The sequence below is a fragment of the Danio rerio genome, chromosome 22 (assembly GCF_049306965.1).
Source record: "Danio rerio strain Tuebingen ecotype United States chromosome 22, GRCz12tu, whole genome shotgun sequence".
Taxonomy (NCBI): Eukaryota; Metazoa; Chordata; class Actinopteri; order Cypriniformes; family Danionidae; genus Danio; species Danio rerio.
In genome coordinates this window covers 27,262,198-27,286,617 of record NC_133197.1, presented here as the reverse complement: position 1 = coordinate 27,286,617, position 24,420 = coordinate 27,262,198, and the positions used below count along the sequence as shown (strand labels likewise).

General features: G+C 36.6%; 2 protein-coding genes and 1 long non-coding RNA gene across 4 annotated transcripts in view; 2 read left to right on the top strand and 1 right to left on the bottom strand.

The window, feature by feature from the left end:
* The window catches only part of glis2a (GLIS family zinc finger 2a), a 33,733-nt gene extending 16,472 nt beyond the window's left edge, over positions 1–17,261 (top strand). For both annotated transcript variants that reach the window (XM_073937742.1, XM_073937743.1), the window contains exons 2-7: positions 712–864; positions 5,063–5,202; positions 5,621–5,791; positions 8,587–8,720; positions 9,047–9,165; positions 12,496–17,261. In XM_073937742.1, the coding sequence (XP_073793843.1) occupies positions 729–864; positions 5,063–5,202; positions 5,621–5,791; positions 8,587–8,720; positions 9,047–9,165; positions 12,496–13,136 (1,341 nt within the window). In that variant the 5' untranslated portion in view covers positions 712–728 and the 3' untranslated portion in view covers positions 13,137–17,261. The remainder of the gene's footprint in view (positions 1–711; positions 865–5,062; positions 5,203–5,620; positions 5,792–8,586; positions 8,721–9,046; positions 9,166–12,495) is intronic.
* Positions 2,304–5,156, bottom strand: LOC141380289 (uncharacterized). Its single transcript, XR_012398061.1, has 3 exons — positions 4,871–5,156; positions 3,382–3,484; positions 2,304–3,179 (listed from the first exon to the last, which is right to left on the bottom strand). It is a non-coding gene; the product is annotated as an uncharacterized lncRNA (long non-coding RNA).
* Positions 17,262–17,550: 289 nt separating the features above from the next.
* Positions 17,551–21,280, top strand: b3galt10.1 (beta-1,3-galactosyltransferase 10, tandem duplicate 1). Its single transcript, NM_001128799.1, has 2 exons — positions 17,551–17,622; positions 20,155–21,280. Exons 1-2 carry the CDS (start codon positions 17,588–17,590, stop codon positions 21,257–21,259), a joined length of 1,140 nt encoding a protein of 379 aa, NP_001122271.1. The 5' UTR covers positions 17,551–17,587; the 3' UTR covers positions 21,260–21,280.
* Positions 21,281–24,420: the final 3,140 nt, after the last annotated feature.

The following is a 24,420-nucleotide window of genomic DNA, read 5'->3' as shown; positions in this document are numbered from 1 at the left end:
AAGGTCTACTTGCACAGCTACTGCTACCCACCCTCTATTGCAGTCTAAGCATCAATGCCATCCGGGTCACGGCACCAATATCACCCCTACGGTTTTACTCGCCCCACTCTTCGGGCAGGATTCAAACTGATGTCACTCGAGGTCAGGGGAGTGGAGATAACTTGGAACATTCTTACTCGAAGGTCTTCTTTACACTCTGGTTTTAAAAAGATCAGTTGAATGAATGATTCAATACCTCACTCATAAAGTCTCAGGCTTCTGGGCCCCTTTGTAAAAACACAGACATAACCCATGGATGCAGACCCAGAGGCCCACTCTTCATCAAACTTTCCTCTGCATCACCGAAAGAAACTGAGACTGAGGAAAAGAATGAAGCAAAGCTAAGAATCTATATATCTCTGTAATGTGTTCTGCATGTTTTGACTGCAGCGGGACTGCTGGTGTGATGAACTGCAGGAGTGTGTGCGCTTTCATTCGCGAGTGTGTGCGTGACCTGTCTGGCAGAAAGAAATGTAAATGACTTACAGTTGCTGAAGTGAATGTAGCCCTGCGTGTGTGTAGGAGTTTGCCTGCGAGTGTGTAAGAGAGGGAGTATTTCCTTCTCAAAAGTAAGCTGCAAAATCACAGCTGTCATTCTTGGTGCCACTGTGAAATGTCGGTAGTGGAAAAAAAGCCTTCTTTCATATAATAATATGGTTTGATTTTTCTCAGGCGGGCGGATCAAAGCCATGCTGTCACTGGACGAGCCCCTGGATTTGAAGATCCCCTCTGGTCGTGACAGGACGATCAGAACCTCCATCTGTGCTCCTCTGCATTTTGCTCGTACCCGAATATCTCGGACACTGCATAAGTCATCAAGCCCTGGTGAGTCAGCTGACCACACAAACCACTACATAACTCCACTATATATAAATCACATTCCACTGCATTTATGACATGCACTGCTATGCATGCAATCAACAGAATCACAGCCATGCTGATTGTGTTTTTGTGAAATTGTCCCAATTATGCTACAGTAAACATCCTAATTTTGTTTTGGAGGCACTCTACAATTGGAGGACCAGAATGTGTAGTAACTTTGTATTTAGCACTACATTACTTCTAGTTATTTCATAGAAGATTGATCAAGGCAGTCCCGCATTAGCTAATACACGATTCTCCAATCAGATGATTCCTAAGTCCCCATGTCTCCCCCTTTTTTCCTAGATTGGGTGGCACGGCAGCCCAGTGGTTAGCACTGTTGCCTCACAGCAAGAATGTCGCTGGTTCTGGTCCTTGCCAGGCTGGTTAGTGTTTCTGTGTGGAGTTTGTATGTTCTCTCTGTGTTCGCGTGGGTCTCCCGTTTTCCTCCCACTGTCCAAAAACATGTGTCACAAGTAAACTGACTAAACCAAGTTGGCACCATATTCAAGTTCCTAGCCAACAGTATTTTTCCTCATGAAGCAATTTGTTATTAGCCACAAATAAGCAGGGGAGTTCTTGAGATCTACCTGAGCTCAATCTCCACTCTCGCCCTGCAAACGTGAGGGAGCCAAAAGCTTGAGGATCTTTTGAGCTCTGGGCTATCTTCCGGGACAGCATGCCAAACAAGCTTATAAATAATCATCAGCTAAGCGGGACTTTTTGAAATGATAAGTCACAACATTTTTAAAACTTCAGTATAATACCTTATCCATAAACAGTTTCTGGTCCTTTCTGATTTATTTCTTTGTGTATTTAAATGTGGCAACTCCTATGATTCCACACTCCTTTATCAAGCTATGTCTTTATACTTTTTTTTTGACCAAACAACCTCTACTGATGAATCTTTAAAGGAAAGTCATCCATTGTGCATGAGCAAGACATGGATATGTTTTGTTCCTAAAAATAAAGGTAAAGAACAGTTCCACAAAGCGGGTCAGACAAAAACAGAAGCCAACAACAACAAAAAAAAATTAATAAACAAGTCAAAAACGGTGAGAATGTGGTAAAATCTGAAAACGTGGTGTAAAACAGGTTTTTTTTTCTTTTTCTGGATTGCTTTTCAAAACACTGTCGGTTGGATTTACGGAAGTGTGTGGGCAGGTCAATCAATGTGTTTTAAAACACTATCGGTTGGGTTTAGGGAAACAGGAGGGTAGGGGATCAGTCAGTCAGTCAGTAAATCAGTCAGTTGACAGCGGTCTCTGGTGGACTTACACGAGAACAGCAGGTGAGAATGGCACTCGCAAGAGAAATTCAAGATCAATAGGCATGGGCCGGTATATGATTCTGACTGTATGATAACCTTGAACAAAACTTTTTTCCCCTTTGAAAACAGTATATTTTATTTTTTGAAAGATTTGTAATAGTTTGAAACAGTAGACATGTCAGGCTAAATAATTTCAAAGATTAATTAACTTCTGCTGTCTTTATTTGTTTCAAAAACACAGATTTCTTTGCAATTTAAAATGATATATTTGAATATTTTTTTTCTGCTGGAGTTACTATTGTCCTAAAAAAAAATATGTTAACAAAAAATAGTACACATTAGGAACGTTATTACAGACAATTTTGGCAGTTTTAAAACCTTGACTTGTCTAAACCGCGGTATCCTTAAACCGTTATCGTCCCATGCCTAATACACAGCGTCCTCTATTAGATTCTTAAAAATAAAAACTGCAAATAAAACTTACCTCCTGGGACCTATTTTTCGATCTCCAGAAATGTAAATAGGGCTATGTTTTCAGAATGAGCCTGGGTTGTTTTTTTAGTACTATATTGGGTGAGGGCCTAAGCGTGCTGTACCATTATCAAAACATGATGTAAACACTGCTGATCACTGATTCGTCTGAGATTGACAGTATTATTGGATTTTTGACACGAGACACCAAACCTGCTATATTTAAATAATTAGCTGCAGCCACTGCTGTATTGTTGGTTTTCATGACTAAAACCTTTTTATACCACCGTGAGAAAAAGACACCTTTAATTGGTATTATCGGCATCAGTAGAAGTTAAGACATTACTCTCTTTGGTAGCTGATAAGGATGGTTGGGAACACAACAGGGTGAAAAAGGTTTTCAGGAAGTCTCTGCAGTAGAGGCTGATCAGCTATAATGATGATAAAACCCACTTTAAGTGGTACTAAATGGCAGAAAAGTCCCTTTAAGGCAAGTCCTTTCACCTGGCAGCCTTCTCTGAAACACCTCTCGGGCATTCTGTGGGGAAACATCAAATTCTTCAAAACAGTTTGACAAGTTTACGGTTAAATTACATATTTGGAATCGCCAATAAGATCAAACAACATCTGTCTCTTAAGCTTTGTTTCTAAATGTTCAAATCAAACAAAATTGGCATTTTTTCAGGCTGCCAGAGCTAATGTGCATGAGCATTTGAAAGGAACAAGATCACGACACCAACCTCTTTTATGGCTGTTCAACACATTATCATCCTCTGGATGATGATCATCTGATCGTGTTGGTCTTCTGAAGTAATTCACAACCTGTTCTCTTGGGCGACTCTCCTACAGAAATGACAGCAACTCATTGTTTACAAGTTTGAGTAGTTGCTGTCATGGATGGACTGTATCGTGTTAATTTCATACAGATTACAAACCCAAAAACTTTTTATAGTATATTTGGTTCATTTAAAAGCACAGATATCAAGTTTTATTTGGATACATTTCTTATGTCTGTGAAGCAAGTTTTCACTGAGATTTAAGTGTTTGCTGACCACACAAACTGTCGTAAAAACACACGTCTGGTCCGAGCTTCTCCCCTGGAGAAACTGCAGTCTACATGGATCGATGATTACTAGGAGGTGGGGCTTCATTCACCATATTGACCGTTACTCTTTTTAAAACTATACGAGTGACATGTCTTGTGTATTCTAGTCGATGACTGCAGTTAGTGTTGCCAGGGTCGCAGTATTCTCACACAATTAAGCTCTTCTGAAAATGCAGTTGTAGGAAAAATTACAATAGTGTTTGGCTGCAGAGATGCACATGTAGTCTCAGACATGCATTCCCCTTCATGGGAATTGAAAAAAATTGCTGCAAAGGGCTGCAAATTTTCTTGGACCTGGCAACTTCTGACTGCAGTGGATAGGTAAACTGAGATGAGCAAAACTGAGTGGACGCAAGCCATTTCGTGCCGAACTGTACCGTACAGTACCGTGTAATGGAAAAACAGCTTTAAAGATATTGACTGTGTATTTTCCTAAATGAAAAAACAGGGATTAATAGGACTCAGTCAGAAAGACGACTACCTGTTTTGTTCCTGAATGTATCATTTCCAAGCAAATCATTAAATAAAATCAATGAATCAACTATTAACTAGGATGTATAATCATCATATGGAGGCTCAAATTAATAAAATAAAATAAAATCAATACAATCCTAAAGTGTGTACAATCGCTAAAATTTTATATTAAGTGTTTCATTACAGTAAGTAGTGGCTATCTGACCAATCAGAGCAGAGCAGGCTCTTGCAAAGAAGGGGTTTAGAAAAAATTATCTTCAGATCACTCAAATGAATTGTTTGAGACTTGAAATGAAAATAGAAAACATAAAATTATTTCAAATGTAAATTTTAGGACAATAAAGAGTCTCAAACAATACATTTGAGTAATCTCAAGAGAAGATCTCAAAACCAAATAAGGAACATTTGAAATATAATAGGTGCACTTTAAACAAAACACCCAATTTAATGGTTCAAAAGACAGAATGAAAGTAACTGTAACCCTTGTAGGTCACATAATAATGACAACTTTTCTAATGTACTGTAGTACGCCCAGATATCATTCATGTAGAGTACTTGACCTATTTGAAAAAGCATGTCATTTTGAATGCAAAAAAAGTCTTAAAGGGAAAGTTCACCCAAAACTGAACATTCTATCATCATTTACATACCCTTTACTTGTTCCAAACTCCTTTGATTTTCTATTATCTGTTGAACAGAAAAGTATGTGTTTTGAAGAAAGCAGGAAACCTGGTTGAAAAAGCTCTTCATTAGTGTTCAAACGAATAAATAAACTTAGAAAGGTTTGGAATCATTTGAGGGTGAGTCAGTAGTGAGTTTCTCTCCTCTCTTCTGCTCTCCAGATGCAGCTGATAAGGACATGTCAGACTCTTCGTCATCCACTGCTGTGGATCTGAGTCTATCTCCATCCTCCTCTCCTTCACCACCATCTCCAATTGACAGTGTTGCCAGCTGGAGCCCCACAGCGCCTCTGCTGGCCTCAGTGAGTAACTCTCCCATAGCCACCTAGGATAAATGCATTAATTTATTATTTTAAACAAAACAATTATGCACTATAGATTATAGTTATGACTCTATCCAACTCTAAATCGTAGATGCATGGCACTGGAGTCTCGAAATACCATTAAAACATTCAACTTTAGTTTTTATGGTAAACAGATTCAAGTGATTCAAATCTCTGTGGTGTAGACATGAAGAAAGACTACTTTATTCAGTACCAGTCCCATAATTCAATTCACTAATTCATGCCAGTCTGGTCTCATGGTATCCTGATCTGAACTCTTTCTTTGGGAGCATGTCCGGGCTTGTTCAGGCTTTAGGTGGTCTCCTACTGCCCAACTAAGATGAGTCAGACATGATTCAGAAATGCATCATTTACTCATAACCTCTTCTACTTGAAGGAATCTGAGAGCACCCCATACCATGAGGACAGCGCCTCTCCTCCTCCGGGATTCCAGTTCTTCCTGCCGATTGGTGCAGAGGGTCCCCTGCGCCTGCCCTCCTCAATGCTGATTGGTCAACACTCCCCTGAGCCTTCAGGTGATGAACAGCTGGCCTGCCGCTGGCTAAAGGTGAGTGACAAAGAGCTACTGTTATTGTTTTGATCCAAAATGATCGAGTTTTACTTGCTTAGTGTATTAAAACATATTAATGAGACACATGTACATGTGTTATTTAAAAAGTAGAACTGAAAAATCATTTAAAAAATCAATTCTGAGATTTTCAAAATGCATCGATATTCTATCTTGAATTAAGCTTGGTTTTTAACAACAGATAGTGCTCTAGTCTAGTTTTTAATAGTAGATGGTGCAATATGCCATTTTTTAACAGGAGATGGCGCACTAGACTAGTTTTTAAACAACAGATTGTGCTCTAGACTAGTTTTTAAACAACATATGGTGCTCTAGACTAGTTTTTTTTAACAATAGATAGCGCTCTAGGCTAGTTTTTAATAGTAGATGGTGCAATATGCCAGTTTTTAACAGGAGATGGCGCACTAGGCTAGTTTTTAAACAACAGATGGTGCTCTAGGCTATTTTTAAACAGCAAATAAAGCTCTAGGCTAGTTTTAAATAGTATATGGCGCTTTATGCTAGTTTTTACTGTAGATGATGCTCTATGCTAGTTATTACCAGCAGATGGTGCTCAAGGCTACTTTTTAACAGCAGATTGCAGTCCAGTCTAGGCTAGTTTTTAACAGCAGATGATGCTCTCAGCTAGGTTTTAACAGCAGATGGTGCTTTATGCTAGTTTTTAACAGCAGATTATGCGCAATGCTAGTTTTTAACTTGAGATGGTTCTCTATGCTAGTTATTAACAGCAGATGGTGCTCTAGGCTAGTTGTTAACAAGAAATGGTGTTTTATGCTATTTTTTTTTACAGCAGATGGCGCTCTAGGCTAGTTTTTAACAGCAGATGGTGCTCTAGGCTAGATTTTAACAGCAAATGGCCCACTAGGTTGTTAACAACTGATGGTGCAATAGACTACTTCCTAATAGCAGACTGGCTCTAGGCTATTTTTTAACAGCAGATGAGGCTCTAGGCTAGATTTTAACAGCAGATGGGGCTCTAGGCTAGTTTTTAACAGCAGATGGTGCTCTAGGCTAGGTTTTAACAGCAAATAGCCCACTAGGTTGTTAACAACAGATGGTGCAATAGGCTACTTCTTAATAGCAGATGGGGCTCTAGGCTAGTTTTTAACAGCAGATGGGGCTCTAGGCTAGTTTTTAACAGCCGATGGCGCTCTAGGCTAGGTTTTAACAGCAAATGGCCCACTTGGTTGTTAACAACAGATGGTGCAATAGGCTACTTCTTAATAGCAGATGGGGCTCTAGGCTAGTTTTTAACAGCAGATGGGGCTCTAGGCTAGTTTTTAACAGCCGATGGCGCTCTAGGCTAGTTTTTAACAGCAGATGGTGCTCTAGGCTAGGTTTTAACAGCAAATGGCCCACTAGGTTGTTAACAACAGATGGTGAAATAGGCTACTTCTTAATAGCAGACGGGGCTCTAGGCTAGTTTTTAACAGCAGATGGGGCTCTAGGCTAGTTTTTAACAGCAGATGGGGCTCTAAGCTAGTTTTTAACAGCAGATGGTGCTCTAGGCTAGTTTTTGACAGCAGATGGTGCTCTAGGCTAGGTTTAACAGCAAATGGCCCACTAGGTTGTTAACAACAGATGGTGCAATAGGCTACTTCTTAATAGCAGATGGGGCTTTAGGCTATTTTTTAACAGCAGATGGGGCTCTAGGCTAGTTCTTAACAGCAGATGGGGCTCTAGGCTAGTTTTTACCAGCAGATGGCGCACTAGGTCATTAACAACAGATGGTGCTGTAGGCTTTTTAACAGCAGATTATGCACTATGCTAATTTTTAACTGGAGATGGCGCTCATGGCTAGTTTTTAAAAGCAGATTATGCACTTTGCTAGTTTTTAACGGCAGATGGAGTTCCAGGACAGTTTTTAACAGCAGATGGCGCTCTAGACTAGTTTTTAACAGCAGATGGCGCTCTAGACTCGTTTTTAACAGCAGATTATGCGCTATGCTAGTTTTTAACAGGAGATGGTGCTCTAGGACAGTTTTTAACAGTAGATGGCGCACTAGGTTGTTAGCAACAGATGATGCTCTAGGCTAGTTTTTAACAGCAGATTATGCGCTATGCTAGTTTTTAACAGTAGATGTTGCACTAGGCTAGTTAACAGCAGAGGGGATTCTAGGCTAGTTTTTTTTAAATCAGATGGCACACTAGACTACATTTTATCATCAGATGCTGCAGTAGCTAATTTTTTATCTACACTCAAATGCTCACATAGAAGAGCACCTGCTCATTGAGCTGTCATGTTAATTGGCTTTAATGACTTTATTAATGATTATTTTAGTTTTGAGGGGTGTCTGTAAAGCAAACAGCTCCATTTGCTGTAAAAACTAACATCAGCATCAATTCAAGACAGTAGAGCGAAACATTTTGAAAATCTCAGAATCCAGTGATAAGAGATAATTTACTAAAAAAATGAAAATTTACTCAACCTAATGTTGTTCCAAATTTGCATCAGTTACTTTTATTCCCTGCTATACACAAAAGAATAAGAGTGAACAAATTTAGTAAAAAAAAACATAGCTGGTCCTCACTGACTTCCATTATAGGGGGAAAAAATACTTGGTAATGACGGTCAACAACGGTTTAGTTACCTGTGAGTCCTGTTCCATACACACACCATGCTAATTTTGGCAATTCACTCCCATTTTTAAACTTTAGAGATTAGAATAAACGCATAATGCTAATTAGAAACTATCAACCAGCAACTTAAAACACTGTAGCAGCACACTGAGCAAAAAGAAGAGACTTTAATGAAATCTTTTATTACTCTTTAGTGCCATCTGCTGTTCGAGAGCCTGCAGGATCTGGTGGATCATGTCAATGACTCGCATGTGAAACCAGAGAAAGCCTCAGGATACTGCTGCCACTGGGAGGGCTGCGCGCGCAAGGGGAGAGGCTTTAATGCCAGGTCAGACTGTGGATATTATATTATATTATATTATATTATATTATATTATATTATATTATATTATATTATATTATAAATGAATTTAATACATTACATATTTAAAAAAAGTTAAAATTTTCAATAAGGTTAAGTGTTGTCTCTAGTCTTTACAAATCATTTATGCCGACAAAAAGGATTATAAAAAAACTATTTTTGTAAAGTAAGCATGATGTTTGTCTTGACACTGCCAAAGTTTTACACACTCCCTGATTATGAAGTGTCATAAAGTACTGGATGTTTGCGTTCATTATGTGAGCTCTAATCCAGGATCCATTTGTTCAATTCAGGTACAAGATGTTGATTCATATCCGCACTCATACCAATGAGAAACCTCATCACTGCCCGACCTGCCACAAGAGCTTCTCACGTCTGGAGAACCTGAAAATACACACGCGCTCACACACAGGTGAGACACACAAACATTTGCAGTATGGAGCAGCATTTTTATGTCACAATATTAAATAAATAAAAAACATAAAAGCCACATCACACACATAAAAGCTACAGTAGATTAGTTTAACCCTAAAACGGAAAAGAGTAAATAGTAAAAAGAGATAATTTTATGTAAATTTGTATTTTAATCTGGACACAAGTACAGCGAACCAAAAAGAAGTTTTGAAATATTTGATTTATATCGGATTTTATGAGTTCTATTGAACATGATATGTTGTCTTATTAGGCTTATTAAAAAAGGGGCCAAGTCATTATTGTTTGTTTCTTTTTATTATTATTTGCAGCTAATAATTTTGATTCTGGCTTCCCGTCTTACTTTAAAACTTTCCAAACATATTTAATTATTAGTTTCAAACAGTCTAAACAACATATTTCATCTAAGCAAATAATTATAATTTTTTTCATGACTGTTACAAATAAATGTCTATTTTTTATAAAGAATTGCACAATAGAGTTTTCACAATATATGAAATATTTCAGAAATATTTCAGTATTCAATATGACAAAAAACCTCAGACATTACTTTATAAAAATATATTATTATTTAAAAAATATTTTTAAAATTTACGTAATTATTATATTACATAATAACATTAAAATATATATTTTAGATATGTGTGTTTACACACTCACAGGCCACTTTATTAGGTACACTTAGTATCAGGGTTGGACCCACTTTTACATTCACTACTGCCTTAGTCCTTCGTGGCATATATTCCACAATGTACTGGAAACTTTCCTCAAAGATTTTTGTCCATTTTAACGTGAACTCATCACGCAGTTGCTGCAGATTTGTCGGCTGCACAACCATGAAGCAGATATCCTTTTTCACCACATCCCAAAGGTGCTCTATTGGATTGAGATCTGGTGACTGTGGAAGCCATTTGAGCACAGTGAACTTATTGTCATGTTCAGGAATTCAGTCTGAGATGATTCACTCTTTATGACATGGCACGTTATCCTACTGGAAGTACCCATCAAAAGATGGGTACACTGTGTTCACAAAAAGATGGACATGGTCAGCAACTATACTCAGGTAGGCTGTGGCATTGGCACGAAGCTCAATTGGGACTAATGGGCTCGAAGTGTGCCAAAAAAATACACCCACACCATTACACCACCACCAGCCTGAACCGTTGATACAAGGCAGTAGGGATCCATGATTTCATGTAGTTGATGCCAAATTCTGACCCTACCATCTGAATGTTGCAGCACAAATCGAGACCCATCAGGCCAGACAATATTTTTCCAATATTCTATTGTTAAATTTGGTGAGCCTGTGCGAATTGTAGCCTCAGTTTCTTAGCTGACAGGTGTGGGACCTGGTGTGATCTTGTGCTGCTGTAGCCCATGTACTCGATACTCAATGCCATGTGATTGGCTGATTAGAAATTTGCATTATTGAGCAGTTGGACTTAATAAAGTGGCCGGTGAGTGTATTTGTTATATATATATACATAAATATATACAGTTGAGGTCAGAATTATTAGCCCCCCTTAATTACTAGACCGCTTGTTTATTTTCTACCCAATTTCTCTTTAATGGAGAGAAGATTTTTTCAACACATTTCTAAACATAATAATTTTAGTAACTTATTTCTAATTATTGATTTATTTTCTCTTTGCCATGATGACAGTAAATAATATTTCACTAGATATTTTTCAAGAAACTTCAATACAGCTTAAAGTGACATTTAAAGGCTTAACTTGGTTAATTAGGTTAACTAGGCAGGTTAAGGTAATTAGGCAAGTTATGGTATATCGATGGTTGCCTTGTTAGATTATCGAGGAAAAATTTAGCTTAATGGGGCTAATAATTTTGTCCCTAAAATGGTGTTTAAAAAATTAAAAACTGCTTTTATTCTAGCTGAAATAAAACAAATAAGAATTTTTCCCAAAAAAAAAATATTATCAGACATACTGTGAAAATTTTCTTGCTCTGTTAAACATCGTTTGGAAAATATTTTAAAAAGAAGAAAAAAATTCGAAGGGGGCTAATAATTCTGACTTCAACTGTATATATATATATATATATATATATATATATATATATATATATATATATATACAGTGGAAGTCAGAATTATTAGCCCCCTTTGAATTATTTTCTCATTTTTAAATATTTCTCAAATATGTTTAACAGAGCAAGGAAATTTTCACAGTATGTCTGATAATATTTTTTCTTCTGGAGAAAGTCTTATTTGTTTTATTTCGGTTAGAATAAAAGCAGTTTTTAATTTTTAAAAAAACCATTTTTGGGACACAATTATTAGCCCCTTTAAGGTAATTTTTTTTCGATAGTCTACAGAACAAACCATCGTTATACAATAACTTGCCAAATTACCCTAACCTGCCTAGTTCACCTTATTAACCTAGTTAAGCCTTTAAATGTCACTTTATGCTGTATAGAAGTGTCTTGAAAAATATCTAGTAAAATTCAATCATCAAGGCAAAGATAAAATACATCAGTTGTTAGAAATAGGTTTTTAAAACTATTATGCTTAGAAATGTGCTTCCCTCCATTAAACAGAAAATGGGAAAAATAAACAGGGGTGCTAATAATTCAGGGGGGCTAATAATTCTGACTTCAACTGTATATATGTATTATTGTACTGTATATATACATTTTTTGTGATAGCTGTTACAGATGAGATATCATACTGTAATTTTTTTTTTTTTTTTTTTTTTTGCAATAAAATCAGATACATCGTCATGTGGTTTGAATTTTATTAGTTCATTTTATATGATAGATATGGCAAAAATGCTTCTTTTATCCCATTTATGCTACACTGAAAAAAGTGTTGCATGCAAAACTGTTGCAAACAATTTATTTGTGTTGATTTTAAACAAACAAATAAATGCAATAATGTTCAACTTAATTTGTTTGTTTAAATTCAGCCCAAATAAATTGTTTACAACCACCTAACATAAAACTTTTTTTAGTAAATCCATGGAATCATCATTGTATAATTTTTTTCAGTGTACCATTATGTATTACTGCTCTGGGAGCCAGATTTAGAATTAGATTAGCAAAATATTTATGTTTACTCGTGTTTTTTATGTTTTGACTTAATTCCAAAATACCATTACATTTACTATCCCTAGTGTGCACACACTCAATGAAGCCTCAAACATTCACATACAACATCATTTTCCCAAATAAGATCACAGGTTTCTACAGGCCTGTGGTGTCTAATTGTTGCTATCTGACCTGGTCCATCCTGACCCCTGCATTCCTTCAATGCAGCCTGTGATTATTATCTCTTGCTCTTTTGCCCTCTCAGGAGAGAAGCCTTACATCTGTCCATACGAAGGCTGCAACAAGCGATACTCGAACTCCAGCGACCGCTTCAAACACACTCGCACACACTACGTGGACAAACCCTACTGCTGCAAAATGGTAGGGTGTCTGAAGCGCTACACTGACCCCAGCTCGCTCCGTAAACACATCAAGGCTCATGGACATGCCGTAGTGCAAGATCGCGCCGCTTCCCCGAGAACCAACAGGCTGGAATCAGACGCTGCGTCATTGGTGGACGGACGACGAATGGATCAATCTCACCCAACGGCGGCTAATTTCATCCTGCCGGGGGCGACAACCACATTATTTGGAGGTCATGCCTTCGCCGGGCCATTTGGAGGTCACCCTCTGGATCTTTCCAGGCTCAGTCCACTTTTAGGAGCAGGGCCAGTGCTGTACCCCAGTTCCAGTGCTCTTGGGCTTGGCAAGTTGCCTATTTTGCACCCTTTGTTGTTGCCGCCATTTGGTTTAGGTGGGGGTCAGGCTAAAAGAGGCATCGAGGAAGAGGATGATATTGATGTTGATGATGAAGATGAAGGCAGGATGGGAGCACGACGAGGGCCTCACTCGTGGGTAGTAATTCCTCCGGGAATGCTGTTCTTAAAACAAGTTGCAACCACGTAAATGGTCCTTGTGTATACCAGAGGTAAATCTGATTTGGATTTGAATTCAGATCTTGCAGTCAATTTCGCAAATTAAACTTAAATTTGATTCGACTGTTGCTGGCATTCTGATTCTAATTTGATTTCAGTTTTCAAGAATGTGGTGTGAATCCAGTTTTCCGTTCACATTGTGAAAACGAAACCGATCATAGTCACCTACCCCAAAATGCTTTTATTTGCTTCGTAATCCTACCAGGCATGGTTTTCTTGAAACAGGTTGCACCCACGTAAATCTGATTCAGATCATACAAATCAAATCTGTTATGTCACGTTCCCAAAGGAGGCTAAAAAACAATTTGTAAATATGATCCAGATGTTCCAATTCTAATTTGATTTCAGTTTTTTGAGGAATGTAGTGTAAATCCAGTTTTTTTGTACACAATATGAAAGTGAAACTGATTAACAAAATGCTTTTATTTGCTTCATAATCCCACCAAGCATGCTAATCTTGAAACAGGTTGCACCCAAGTAAATCTGATTCAGATTATCAATTCAGATCACACTTAATTTTTACAAATCAAATCTGTTGTCACATTCTGAATTAGCTTAAAAACACTATTTCTAAATATGTCCTAATTTTAATTTGATTTCAGTTTTCATGAATGTGGTGTGAATCCAGTTTTCTGTTCACATTGGGAAAACGAAACTGATTAGGGTCAAAAAACAAAACAAAAAAAGCCTTTGTTTGCATCATAATCCCACCAGGCATGATATTCTTGCAACAAGTTGCACCCAAATAAATCTGATTCAGATCGTACAAATCAAATCTGTTACGTCATGTTCCAGAATGAGGCAAAAAACTATTTGTAAATATGATGCAGATGTTCCAGTTCTAATTTGATTTCAGTTTTCATGAATGTGGTGTGAATCCAATTTTCTGTTCACACTATAAAAGTAAAACTGATTAGGGTAAAATACCCCCAAAATGCTTTTATTTGCTTTGTAATCCCACCAGAAATGCTATTCTTGAAATGGGTTGCACTAATATAAATCTCATTCAGAAATCAATTCAGATCACACAAATCAAATCTGTTATGTCACGTTCCTGAATAAGGCAAAACAAAAACTATTTGTAAATATGATCCAAATGTTCCAATTCTAATTGGATTTCTCTTTTCATGAATGTGGTTTAAATCCACTTGTCTGTTCGCATTGTGAAGGCGAAATTGATAAGGGTTAGATACCCCCAAAAAGCTTTTATTTGCTTTGTAGTCCCACCAGGAATGCTATTTTTGAAACAGGCTGCCTCCACGTAAATCTGATTCAGATTATCAATTCACATCATACAAATCAAATCTCTTATGTCACACGATCCTAAATAAGGCTAAAAATACATTTGTAAATATGATCCAAATCTTCCGATTCTAATTTGATTTCAGTTGTCATGAATGTGGCGTGAATCCAGTTTTTTGTTCACACTATGAAAGTGAAACTGATTAACAAAATGCTTTTATTTGCTTTTTGATCCCACCAGACATGCTAATCTTGAAATAGGTTGCACCCACTTAAATCTGATTCAAATGATCAATTCAGATAACACTAAGATTTTACAAATCGAATTTGTTTTGTGAAATGCTGAATGAAACTATTAAAAACTATTTCTTAATATGATCCAAATCTTCCAATTCTAATTTGATTTCAGTTTCCATGAATGTGATAAGAATCCAGTTTTCTGATCACACTGGAAATTAAACTAATTAAAGTCAAATACCCCAAAAATGCTTTTATTTGCTTCAGAATCCCACCAGACATGCTATTCTTGAAACAGGCTGCATCCACGTAAATCTGATTCAAATTATCAGTTCAGATCATTCAAATCAAATATTTTATGTCACGTTCCCAAACAAGGCTAAAAAATACATTTGTAAATAAGATCAAATTATGAAGCAAAGAAAAGCATGTTTGTGGTATCTGACCTTGATCCAGTTTTCTGTTCTCACTATGAAATCCAGTTTTCTGTTCACACTGTAAAAGTGAAACTGATTAACAAAATGCTTTTATTCGCTTTTTGATCCCACCAGACATGCTAATCTTGAAACAGGTTGCACCCATGTAAATCTGATTCAGATTATCAATTCAGTTTACCCTCAATTTTCAAAAATCTAATCGGTTATTATAATATATTGTCCAAATCTTCCAATTTTAATTCGAATGTGGTGTGAATCCAGTTTTCTGTTCACACTATGAGAGCGAAACTAATCAAGGTCTAATACCCAACAAATGCTTTTATTTGCTTCATAGTTCGACCAGGCATGCTATTCTTGAAACAGGTTGCACCCACATAAATCTTAGATATTAGATAAAAAAATGAGATATCAGTTCAGAACACACAGTTAGTTTTCACAAAGCGAATCTGTCACAATCTAAATGAGCCTTAAAAAACTACTTGTAAATATGATCCAAATCTTCCAATTCTAATTTGATTTCAGTTTTCATGAATGTGGTGTGAATCCAGATTTCTGTTCACACAAAAAACTGAATTGGTTCAAGCTAGATACACCAAACATGATCTGAACCTCTTCTGAACACATCAAGGACACAGACTATAAGGATAGCTGTAATTGAAATACTTGAATAATTAATCAGATAAATAATAAATCGGAATAGCCTCAACTAATATAAAACGATAAACAAGGGCAATATCACTGGCATCACTTTCCAGCTGATCAACAATAAAAACACTTACAGGCTTCTGCAAAGATTCTCAACAGACAATAAACAGAACGTCAGCTGGTGCACAAGCTAAAATGGTTATCATTATGGTAATCTTCATAGTTATTGGTCTTCGTGTGGCTGCACACACACATCGTATTTGTTTTTACAAGGAATTGTAAATGTTAGACATTGGGGTGCTGCCTTTTAGGGAAATCATGTGGGATAATCTAAACAATGAGCAAGATAAACACGGTGTGTTTAAATATGCAACATTACGCAGTGTTGCAGAATTTAAATATTGATTCCTGACACCAATATTCATTCACCATCTGTACACTGTATAAATCAGAATGCCATAAAAGATGTCAATAAACGTTATGTGACGTCTGACGAGAACTGCTTAGAGGGCAGAGCTTCCTAATTCCTAATCTGCACCTTTGTTTGTTTAAATTAGTCTCGTGGTGTGTAATGACAGCTGCATTGGCTTGGAAATTTGACCCACAGTGGTCAAACAAAGAGAACAGGATGCAATACGAAAAGGATACATCATCTTTTGATATAGATATAAGTAAATGGAGTAAAATGAGCTTCTAAAAAGATTTTTTTAAATGAAAATAATATGAAAAACTCATAACCCACATGGCCTCTATTGTAATGTGTTTAAGACTTGCTTGTGTGCAAGTTTTAATAGCACTGTTTATCAAGAAGTAACATATTTGGGTCATTTAAGTAATACTTTTGTCTGTGTAGACGTGCACCTTGATTGCTTTAAGTAATCATCAGCTTGAACTTTTATTATTATTAGCCATTTAATGGTGCAAATTTGCTACGTCATGTACATTTTTGAAGACGAGACATTGACTGTGTCAAAACTGTGTCATATGATGACATGAGTCCACTTGGACTCCGCTGTTTGTTATTCATTATTATGTTCTGTGACATTAACCTTGATGCATGGATGCTTTCTCAGTTAAATGTAAAACCGGAGCCTGGTTTTGCACCGGGAGTCCTGTATGTAATGTTGTATAGCTCTGATTTTATATTTGCCATACACAGTGGAGATAAATGCTAAGACTACGGCCTGTCTGGGCCAGCACAAGTGTTTTAATGAAATATATTTGCACAGAATATTTTATCGAACATATTTTTACCAGTACCAAGTGCCTTCTATTGTTATGTCATTATTGACGAAATACAATGTATGAAATACATTGGGATGTATATTGTCAGTTCATGTATGTATATTTTACCAGATTTACTTCAGTCTTCTTTTTTCTTTTTACACTTTCTTGACGTTGAGGCTAATGCCTCATGAATCTTAGCTAATGCTAATGTCTCTTACCATAACACAAGACGTCTGTCAATGTGACTGGAATGAAATTTATGAAATAGGTGACTATGACGCATCAGTCTAATAAAGAGTGCAATGACATAACTGTGAAGTGTGTTATTTTATTCCAAAGGGGTTTTTAAAGCTTATGTTTAATTTAACCTGAGGGTTAAACACATCAATCACCTGAAGCAGAGTTTGCATATGAACATTGACTGATTTGCATTAACCATTTATGGTAAAATTGTGGAGTTTTTGGAAATGGCCATTATAGAACTCCACCATCCCAGCCCCCCATCTATAGTGAACACCTGTATGAGGTGGGAGGAGGTGGGACAACTGTAACACTAAGGCAGCTTTAAGTCCCAGGTGTTCAGCTAAAAGGACCATTGGCCTGAATCCAGATGCACACACACATACACCAAGACATGGAGTGGAGACTTTTCAGAAATGGCTGGAAGAGGTGAGTTGACACTTATTTGTCTTTTATTAAAAGTAGAAACGTGTGAACATATGTGTATCTGATTGTTCTATTATAATTTAATGATATGGTAAACTACTAAATGTACAGTATGCATATGCTGAATACACTGTATAAACTACAAAAGCATGTACTTGTATCTAATACTATTATACTTAATTTTGAATGTAATTTACATAGCCTATTAATGCATAATCCACCAATATGATTTCAAACTTTTATGAGTTTTTTATGAGGACAACAAAGGCGATACTATGGAAGTCAGTGGTTAAATATGTGAAGCTTTCTTCAAAATATCTTCCTTTGTGTTCACCAGAAGAAACTTATGAAGATTTGAAACTAGTAAAGATTGTGTAAATTATATATGGGCGAACTGTCCCTTTAAGTAAAGTGCTGCTCATGCTAATGTATAGTATAACGTATGATTTGATTGATTTAATGTGAATGAAACCTTGGTCAAAAAGCTCTTCAAAACGTTATTTTGTCCAAAGTTTATGACAGTGATGTGTTCACTAAATTATTTAGCATACATGCTCTATTAGCAAAAAAAAAAAAAAAAGATCCACTGTATATAATCAGCGTGTGAAAAACACCTCAGCGAATTTAAACCAAGATGCTTTCTATTAGTCAGCGGATAATGTCACATGTCCTGTAAGTGAAACGTGTATTAACGTGTAATATTACATCGCTATTTTTAACATCTGAGGTGAGGAAATAATCAAATTCACTAACCTAAACGGTTTCGTCTTTATATGTGCCTATCAATTGCAACTTTCCTGTCAAAAGTCATTAGGCTATTTCTTTCACCCTTTATTAGCGTGATTTTAATGATTTAAATAATGGATATTTGGCCATATATGGCCATAACAATAGTTTATGCAAATAAAATGAATGATACAGCTATGAATCACGATTTCTTAGTCTTCAAATTAGTCAGTATTTTTTCCATCGTTTTATAATCGAAATATATTATTTTACTGTTGTTGTTTGTAGGCGTGTTCCTTATTCTATAACAGGGTTGTCCAAACTCGGTCCTGGAGAGTCAGTGTCAGTTTAGCTCTAACTGGCTTCGACACACCTGCCATGAAATCTCTAGTATAGAGCTTGATTAGCTGGTTCAGGGGTGTTTGATTAGGGTCAAAGATACTCTTTATAACACAGGTCCTGCAGTACCGAGTTTGGACACCCCTGTTCTATAACATTAACTTGTTTCAAAATAAATTGATCTATAAAATGTGTGGCCATAATCCATAATTCAAGTCATTTCACTGAGATCTGAAGCACTGATAAGTTTGAGAAAATATTTGATCTAAAAATGTTAAATAATTCCCCCCCCCACATTTACAGTTGTTTATCTAGTGAAATACCAGTTACCATAAACAATTTACCTACTCCTCTCCTGCTTGCCTGACTTGAAATATTGTAATGGGTTTTTATTCACTTTTCTTCTTTTATGTTAAGCTGCTTTGACGCAATCTACTTTGTATCCTCTTGTAACCAAATGAGCCGCCACTCATTTGAATTGAGAAAATATTCGTTTATGACCACTTTTTGTTCATGTCACACATTAAAGGGAATTTTATATAAAGTCATAGTGTACACAACAATCTCTGGGCTTACTGTATCACAAATACCAAAATTTTTACAATTTAACAACAACAAAAAAAAGAATCACTTTTTGGCCATCGGATATTTTGGACATATATATTGCGATCGTGATTTTCGAAAGTATTACAGCGCTTTGTAAATGTTTATTATTAGCATTTCACGAGTTTGATCAAGCACTTGGACCCGGAAAGCCGCTTCGCATCACACTTAACAAGCGAACAGATTGATATAGAATTAAAGATAAATTAAACTCAGTTTTGGTAATTAATGTATTTTTTTATACTTGGTTTACATCAACCAAGACGATGCATCTCATTTATTCACATTGTCTCAACATATACCCCTGATTAAATTATAAATTAAATCAAGCACTTTGTTAAATGGTTAATTAGGTTGATGATGGTGTGTGATTATCTTCATCTTCAACTAAGCTACATCTAAACTATAGTCCTGGGGAGGTTTGGCCAGATTACAGCATTACATATCACTACTACACTATAAAAAAAGCAGTGTTTTCACCGGTAGAACACTGTACAAATACAGGAACTATCTGTAACCTGGTTAACAGCTTAAGATTTTTTACTTTCTTTAGTTTTGTACTTTAAAAACACTGTACATTTTAAAAATAATGTAGTTTACCATTCATTTTTACAATTTCTTTATGCTTTCCGTTGAACCACAGTTGCAAATTTTTTACCATTTTTAATCTACGACAAATTATTTAAGTTACTTCACAGCCTAAAACAGTAAACATTCAGAAATAAGAAAACTAGAAACTAGTATCGCCGCAGAAGCAATTTTGAGGACCAAAACCAGACAAATGTCTTGAAATACAACATCTGAACAATGACTTTAGGTGTGGTATCCATAGGATAAGCAGAATAATAGTTTCTGTCTCTCTTTTAGACGCAGCTTGGCTCAGGATCGAGTTCCAAACAGGTGTCACATTAAAACCGGATTCATTCTGCTGCTAGCATTGACGTTCCTATTGTCCATCATTGTTTACATCTCTGATTTCTCTCTCAAGTCCGCTGCTGCTCCTGACACCCTGTATGAAACCGTGGTAAATCAGATACCCTCCTATTACGTAACTGAGTCCGCTTCTTCTATTGACAATCAAACTATGTTTTCAGCACCCACTCCCATAAATAATCAACAAAGAGCCACTCAAAACAATTCAGAGCATCATCACGTGGCTCATCCACTCAACTATTATTTCACGCTGGATGAACCTGATATATGTAAACAGAGAAATCCGTTCCTGGTCTTGATGGTTCCTGTTGCTCCCTATGAGGTAAAGGCTCGAAATGCCATCCGGAGCACATGGGGGAATGAAACGACAGTCCAGGGGAAAGCAGTGTTGACTTTGTTTTTGGTGGGTTTGACTGTGGGAGCAGACTCTGAAAAAGCTCAACAGCAGCTGGAGGAAGAGAGCCGACAACACAGAGACTTAATCCAGAGCAACTTTGTGGACTCCTATTTCAACCTGACCATAAAGACCATGGTGATCATGGACTGGTTGGCCACTCGATGCCCTCAAGCTTATTACAGTATGAAGATTGATTCAGACATGTTTTTAAATGTTGATAACCTGGTGACTCTTCTATCGGCTCCCAATACACCCAGAGAAAACTACATTACTGGAGTGTTAATGCGTAACCGATTTGTTGTCAGGAACAAAAACTCAAAATGGTACGTCTCAGAGGAGCTTTACCCCGAACCAAAATACCCTACATATCTGCTGGGAATGGGATATGTTTTCTCTAATGACCTGCCATCAAAAATAGTGGAGGCTTCCAATTATGTAAAGCCATTTAACATAGAAGACGCATATATTGGAGCTTGTTTGAAACAGTTGGGCGTTGAGCCTTCATCTCCACCAGAACCTTCTCAGTTCAGGATCTATATGGGGCAATATAAACGGGAGAATTTTCTCAGGGCCATTACGACAATCCTCGGATCCCCACAGCAGCTAATAGACATCTGGAAGGATGTAAACAAGCCTATGTAACGCCCATGAGTTGGCTGTGTGTTGATTTGCAATGTAAAAAAGATGGTTATGCTCCACTTTTGTTGTTGTATATTTCCTTCATGTGTATTTTTTATGGCAGACAACGTTTTTAAATTCACTCAGTTTTATTATTTGTATGTATAAAAATAGTAATTTATTAATTAATAAATGTTAAAACTATTTATAAATGTATATTTTGAACTTGTGATTTTTTTGTGGTTTGTCTTATATGTTACATTGAGATATATATATATATATATATATATATATATATATATATATATATATATATATATATATATATATATATATATATATATATATATATATATATATATATATATATGTGTGTGTGTGTCTGTTTTGGGAATAACCAAAAATACAATGTAAAACTTTTTGGTTCAAAGTCAAAACTCAAATTTGTTTCTGTTACGGCTCAGTGTGTAGTGTGAAGCAAAGTGTGGCTCCAAACATAGCATGTAACGAAGATTTAAAGGGTAACAAATCCCCCCTCTTTTAGTTCAAGTCTACCTCAGAATAATAAAAAAGTGTTTCACGCTCCTTTCTCAACAAAGAGCTTAATTATCACAGAGAGTAGAGTTCCTTAAATAAAGTATTTAAGCATTTAAATAATGCCTTTGGAATGATAATTCACTTCTTGTAGCATGGGAGCGGCAGCGAGCCATCAAGAACCATCTAATGCCCAAAAGGAATTCTGTTTAACCTCATTTATCATAACAGTTGGTATTCTCAGCTGAAAATCTACCCAAGATCTGGGAATGGAAGAGTATCACTTTTATTGTTGTTCTCAATTTACATTTAAAGCGAAACCTTATTAACATGTAATTCGGGTATACCGAAAGGTCTGGGATTGCCATTCTTAATTACAGTACATTCAAAGCGAAAGCTTATTACCATGTTAGGCAGGAAGAAACAGTATAAAATGTTTAAATGGAGGATGATCGGGTTTATTTCCAACTCTGCTGAATCCGAAGTGTTGTCCTCACTTTATTACTACTATTCTGGAATAAAACAGTTTTTTTTTCTTCAAGACGTCCTCATCTTTTTTTTTTCATGGGAGTGGAATGCTGAAACCAGAGGGAGGAGGGGTGTAGTCGGCAAAGCAAGGGAGAAAGAGGGAAGGGAACAACTGCTGTCAGTTGGCTCACAAAATGAGACAAACTATGAGGCCCATGATGTTTCAGTGTACAAAGTTAAAATGCCAAAAAAAGTTTTGAAATAGTAATTTGATGTCCTGCTACATCTTATTTGTAATTTCATATACACATAACTACAATTTATATCATTATAAAGATAATCACTTTTATATAAACACTATAATGAGGAAGACTTCTCCTCGGATCCATATAAACAGTGGTAAGAGTCTCAATGGCCAGAAAAGAAAACAAAAACATTGTCAAAACAGTCCACGTGACTTAATTCAGTAGTTCAACCATGACAGAACAAACTCCAATAACACTTTTGTGCACCAAAAAAAAAAAAAAAAGAAAACATGAATTTGTTCGTCCTTTTCTCCTGAAAGTATTCAACAGTTGAGTGATTACAGTTTTCATTTCAGGGTGACTAATTCTTTAAGGCCTTTTATATGTAGTCAGAAAAAAACATGTTTGCATGATGCTGTTTTGACTTTCTCCCTCTTGAAGATTTTGATTCCTACGTCATTACCTTTTCCTTTGCCGTGTGCACCTTAAAATTGTTACTTTGGTAAGAAAAGTTACTTTGCTAAAGTCAAATTGTTACTTTTGTTACTTCTTTATTGGCATTGAGGGTTCCATGAACACCCTTTAAAAACAAAAGCTTTCATTGGTCCTAGGAGAAGCAATTTTATTTTGTTTTGTTTATGCACGCTAAAAATAAAAATGCTAATTCTTACTGTACCATTAAATATTTATATTAAATATTAACGAACAGATGACGCAGTGGCGCAGTAGCTAGTGCTGTCGCCTCAAAGCAAGAAGGCCGCTGGTTTGAGCCTTGGCTGGGTCAGATGGTGTTTCTGAGTGGAGTTTGCATGTTCTCCCTGCATTCGCGTGGGTTTCCTCTGGTTTCCCCCACAGTCCAAAGACGTAGTACAGGCGATTTGGGTATGCTAAAATTGTCCGTAGTGTATGAATATGAATGAGTGTGTGTGGATGTTTCCTAGAGATGGATTACTGCTGGAAGAGCATGCGCTGCGTAAAAACATGCTGGATAAGCTGGCGGTTCATTCCGCTGTGACGACCCTGGATTAATAAAGGGACTAAACCGACAAGAAAATGAATGAATGAATGAATATTATCAACTGAAAATAACCCATAAATTGTATATGACTGATTTGTAAAGGAATCTCTATTCATTTCATGTTTTTAATTTTTTTTGTCATATGATTTGAACTGGGGACGCCCATATCATGATTGCGCTATTATTATTATTATTATTATTATTATTCATTTTCCTACGACATACTCCTTATTTCAGAGGTTGCCACAGTGGAATAAACCGCCAACTATTCCAGCATATGTTTTACACAGCGGATGCACTTCCAGCTGTAACCCAGTACTGGCAAACACCTATACACTCTCGCATTCACACACACACACACACACACACACACACACACACACACACACACACACACACACACACACACACACACACACACACACACAAACACACACAAACACACAGCTGCGGGGGAAACAGGACTGCGGGGGAAACAGGAGCACCCAGAGGAAACCCACACCAACACGGGGAGAACATGCAAACTCCACACAGAAATGCCAACTGGGGCAGCCAGGACTGGAACCAGCAACCTTCTTGCTGGAGGCGACAGTGCTAACCCCTGAGCCACTGTACCATAATAATATTATTATTGTTATTATTATTATTTGATCATTGTTTTTTGTTCTTTATTTAAATGTTAACAAGGTGATATTGGCTCCTTTGTTTTGTAATTTGCATGCCATGCAAATAATGTTGGCAAGGAGGTTTCCAAACTCATTCAATGTCCAAATCTTTGAGACATGTAAACAAAACACGATATTTAGAACGGCATTAAAGGCGTTTATTGTTGGTTTTTTTCAGTGCTGGTTGATGACAGAAACTAAATGGACTTGCCAATGAAAGAGAAGGGTTGAGAGACGAGTAGTAACATGATCCTT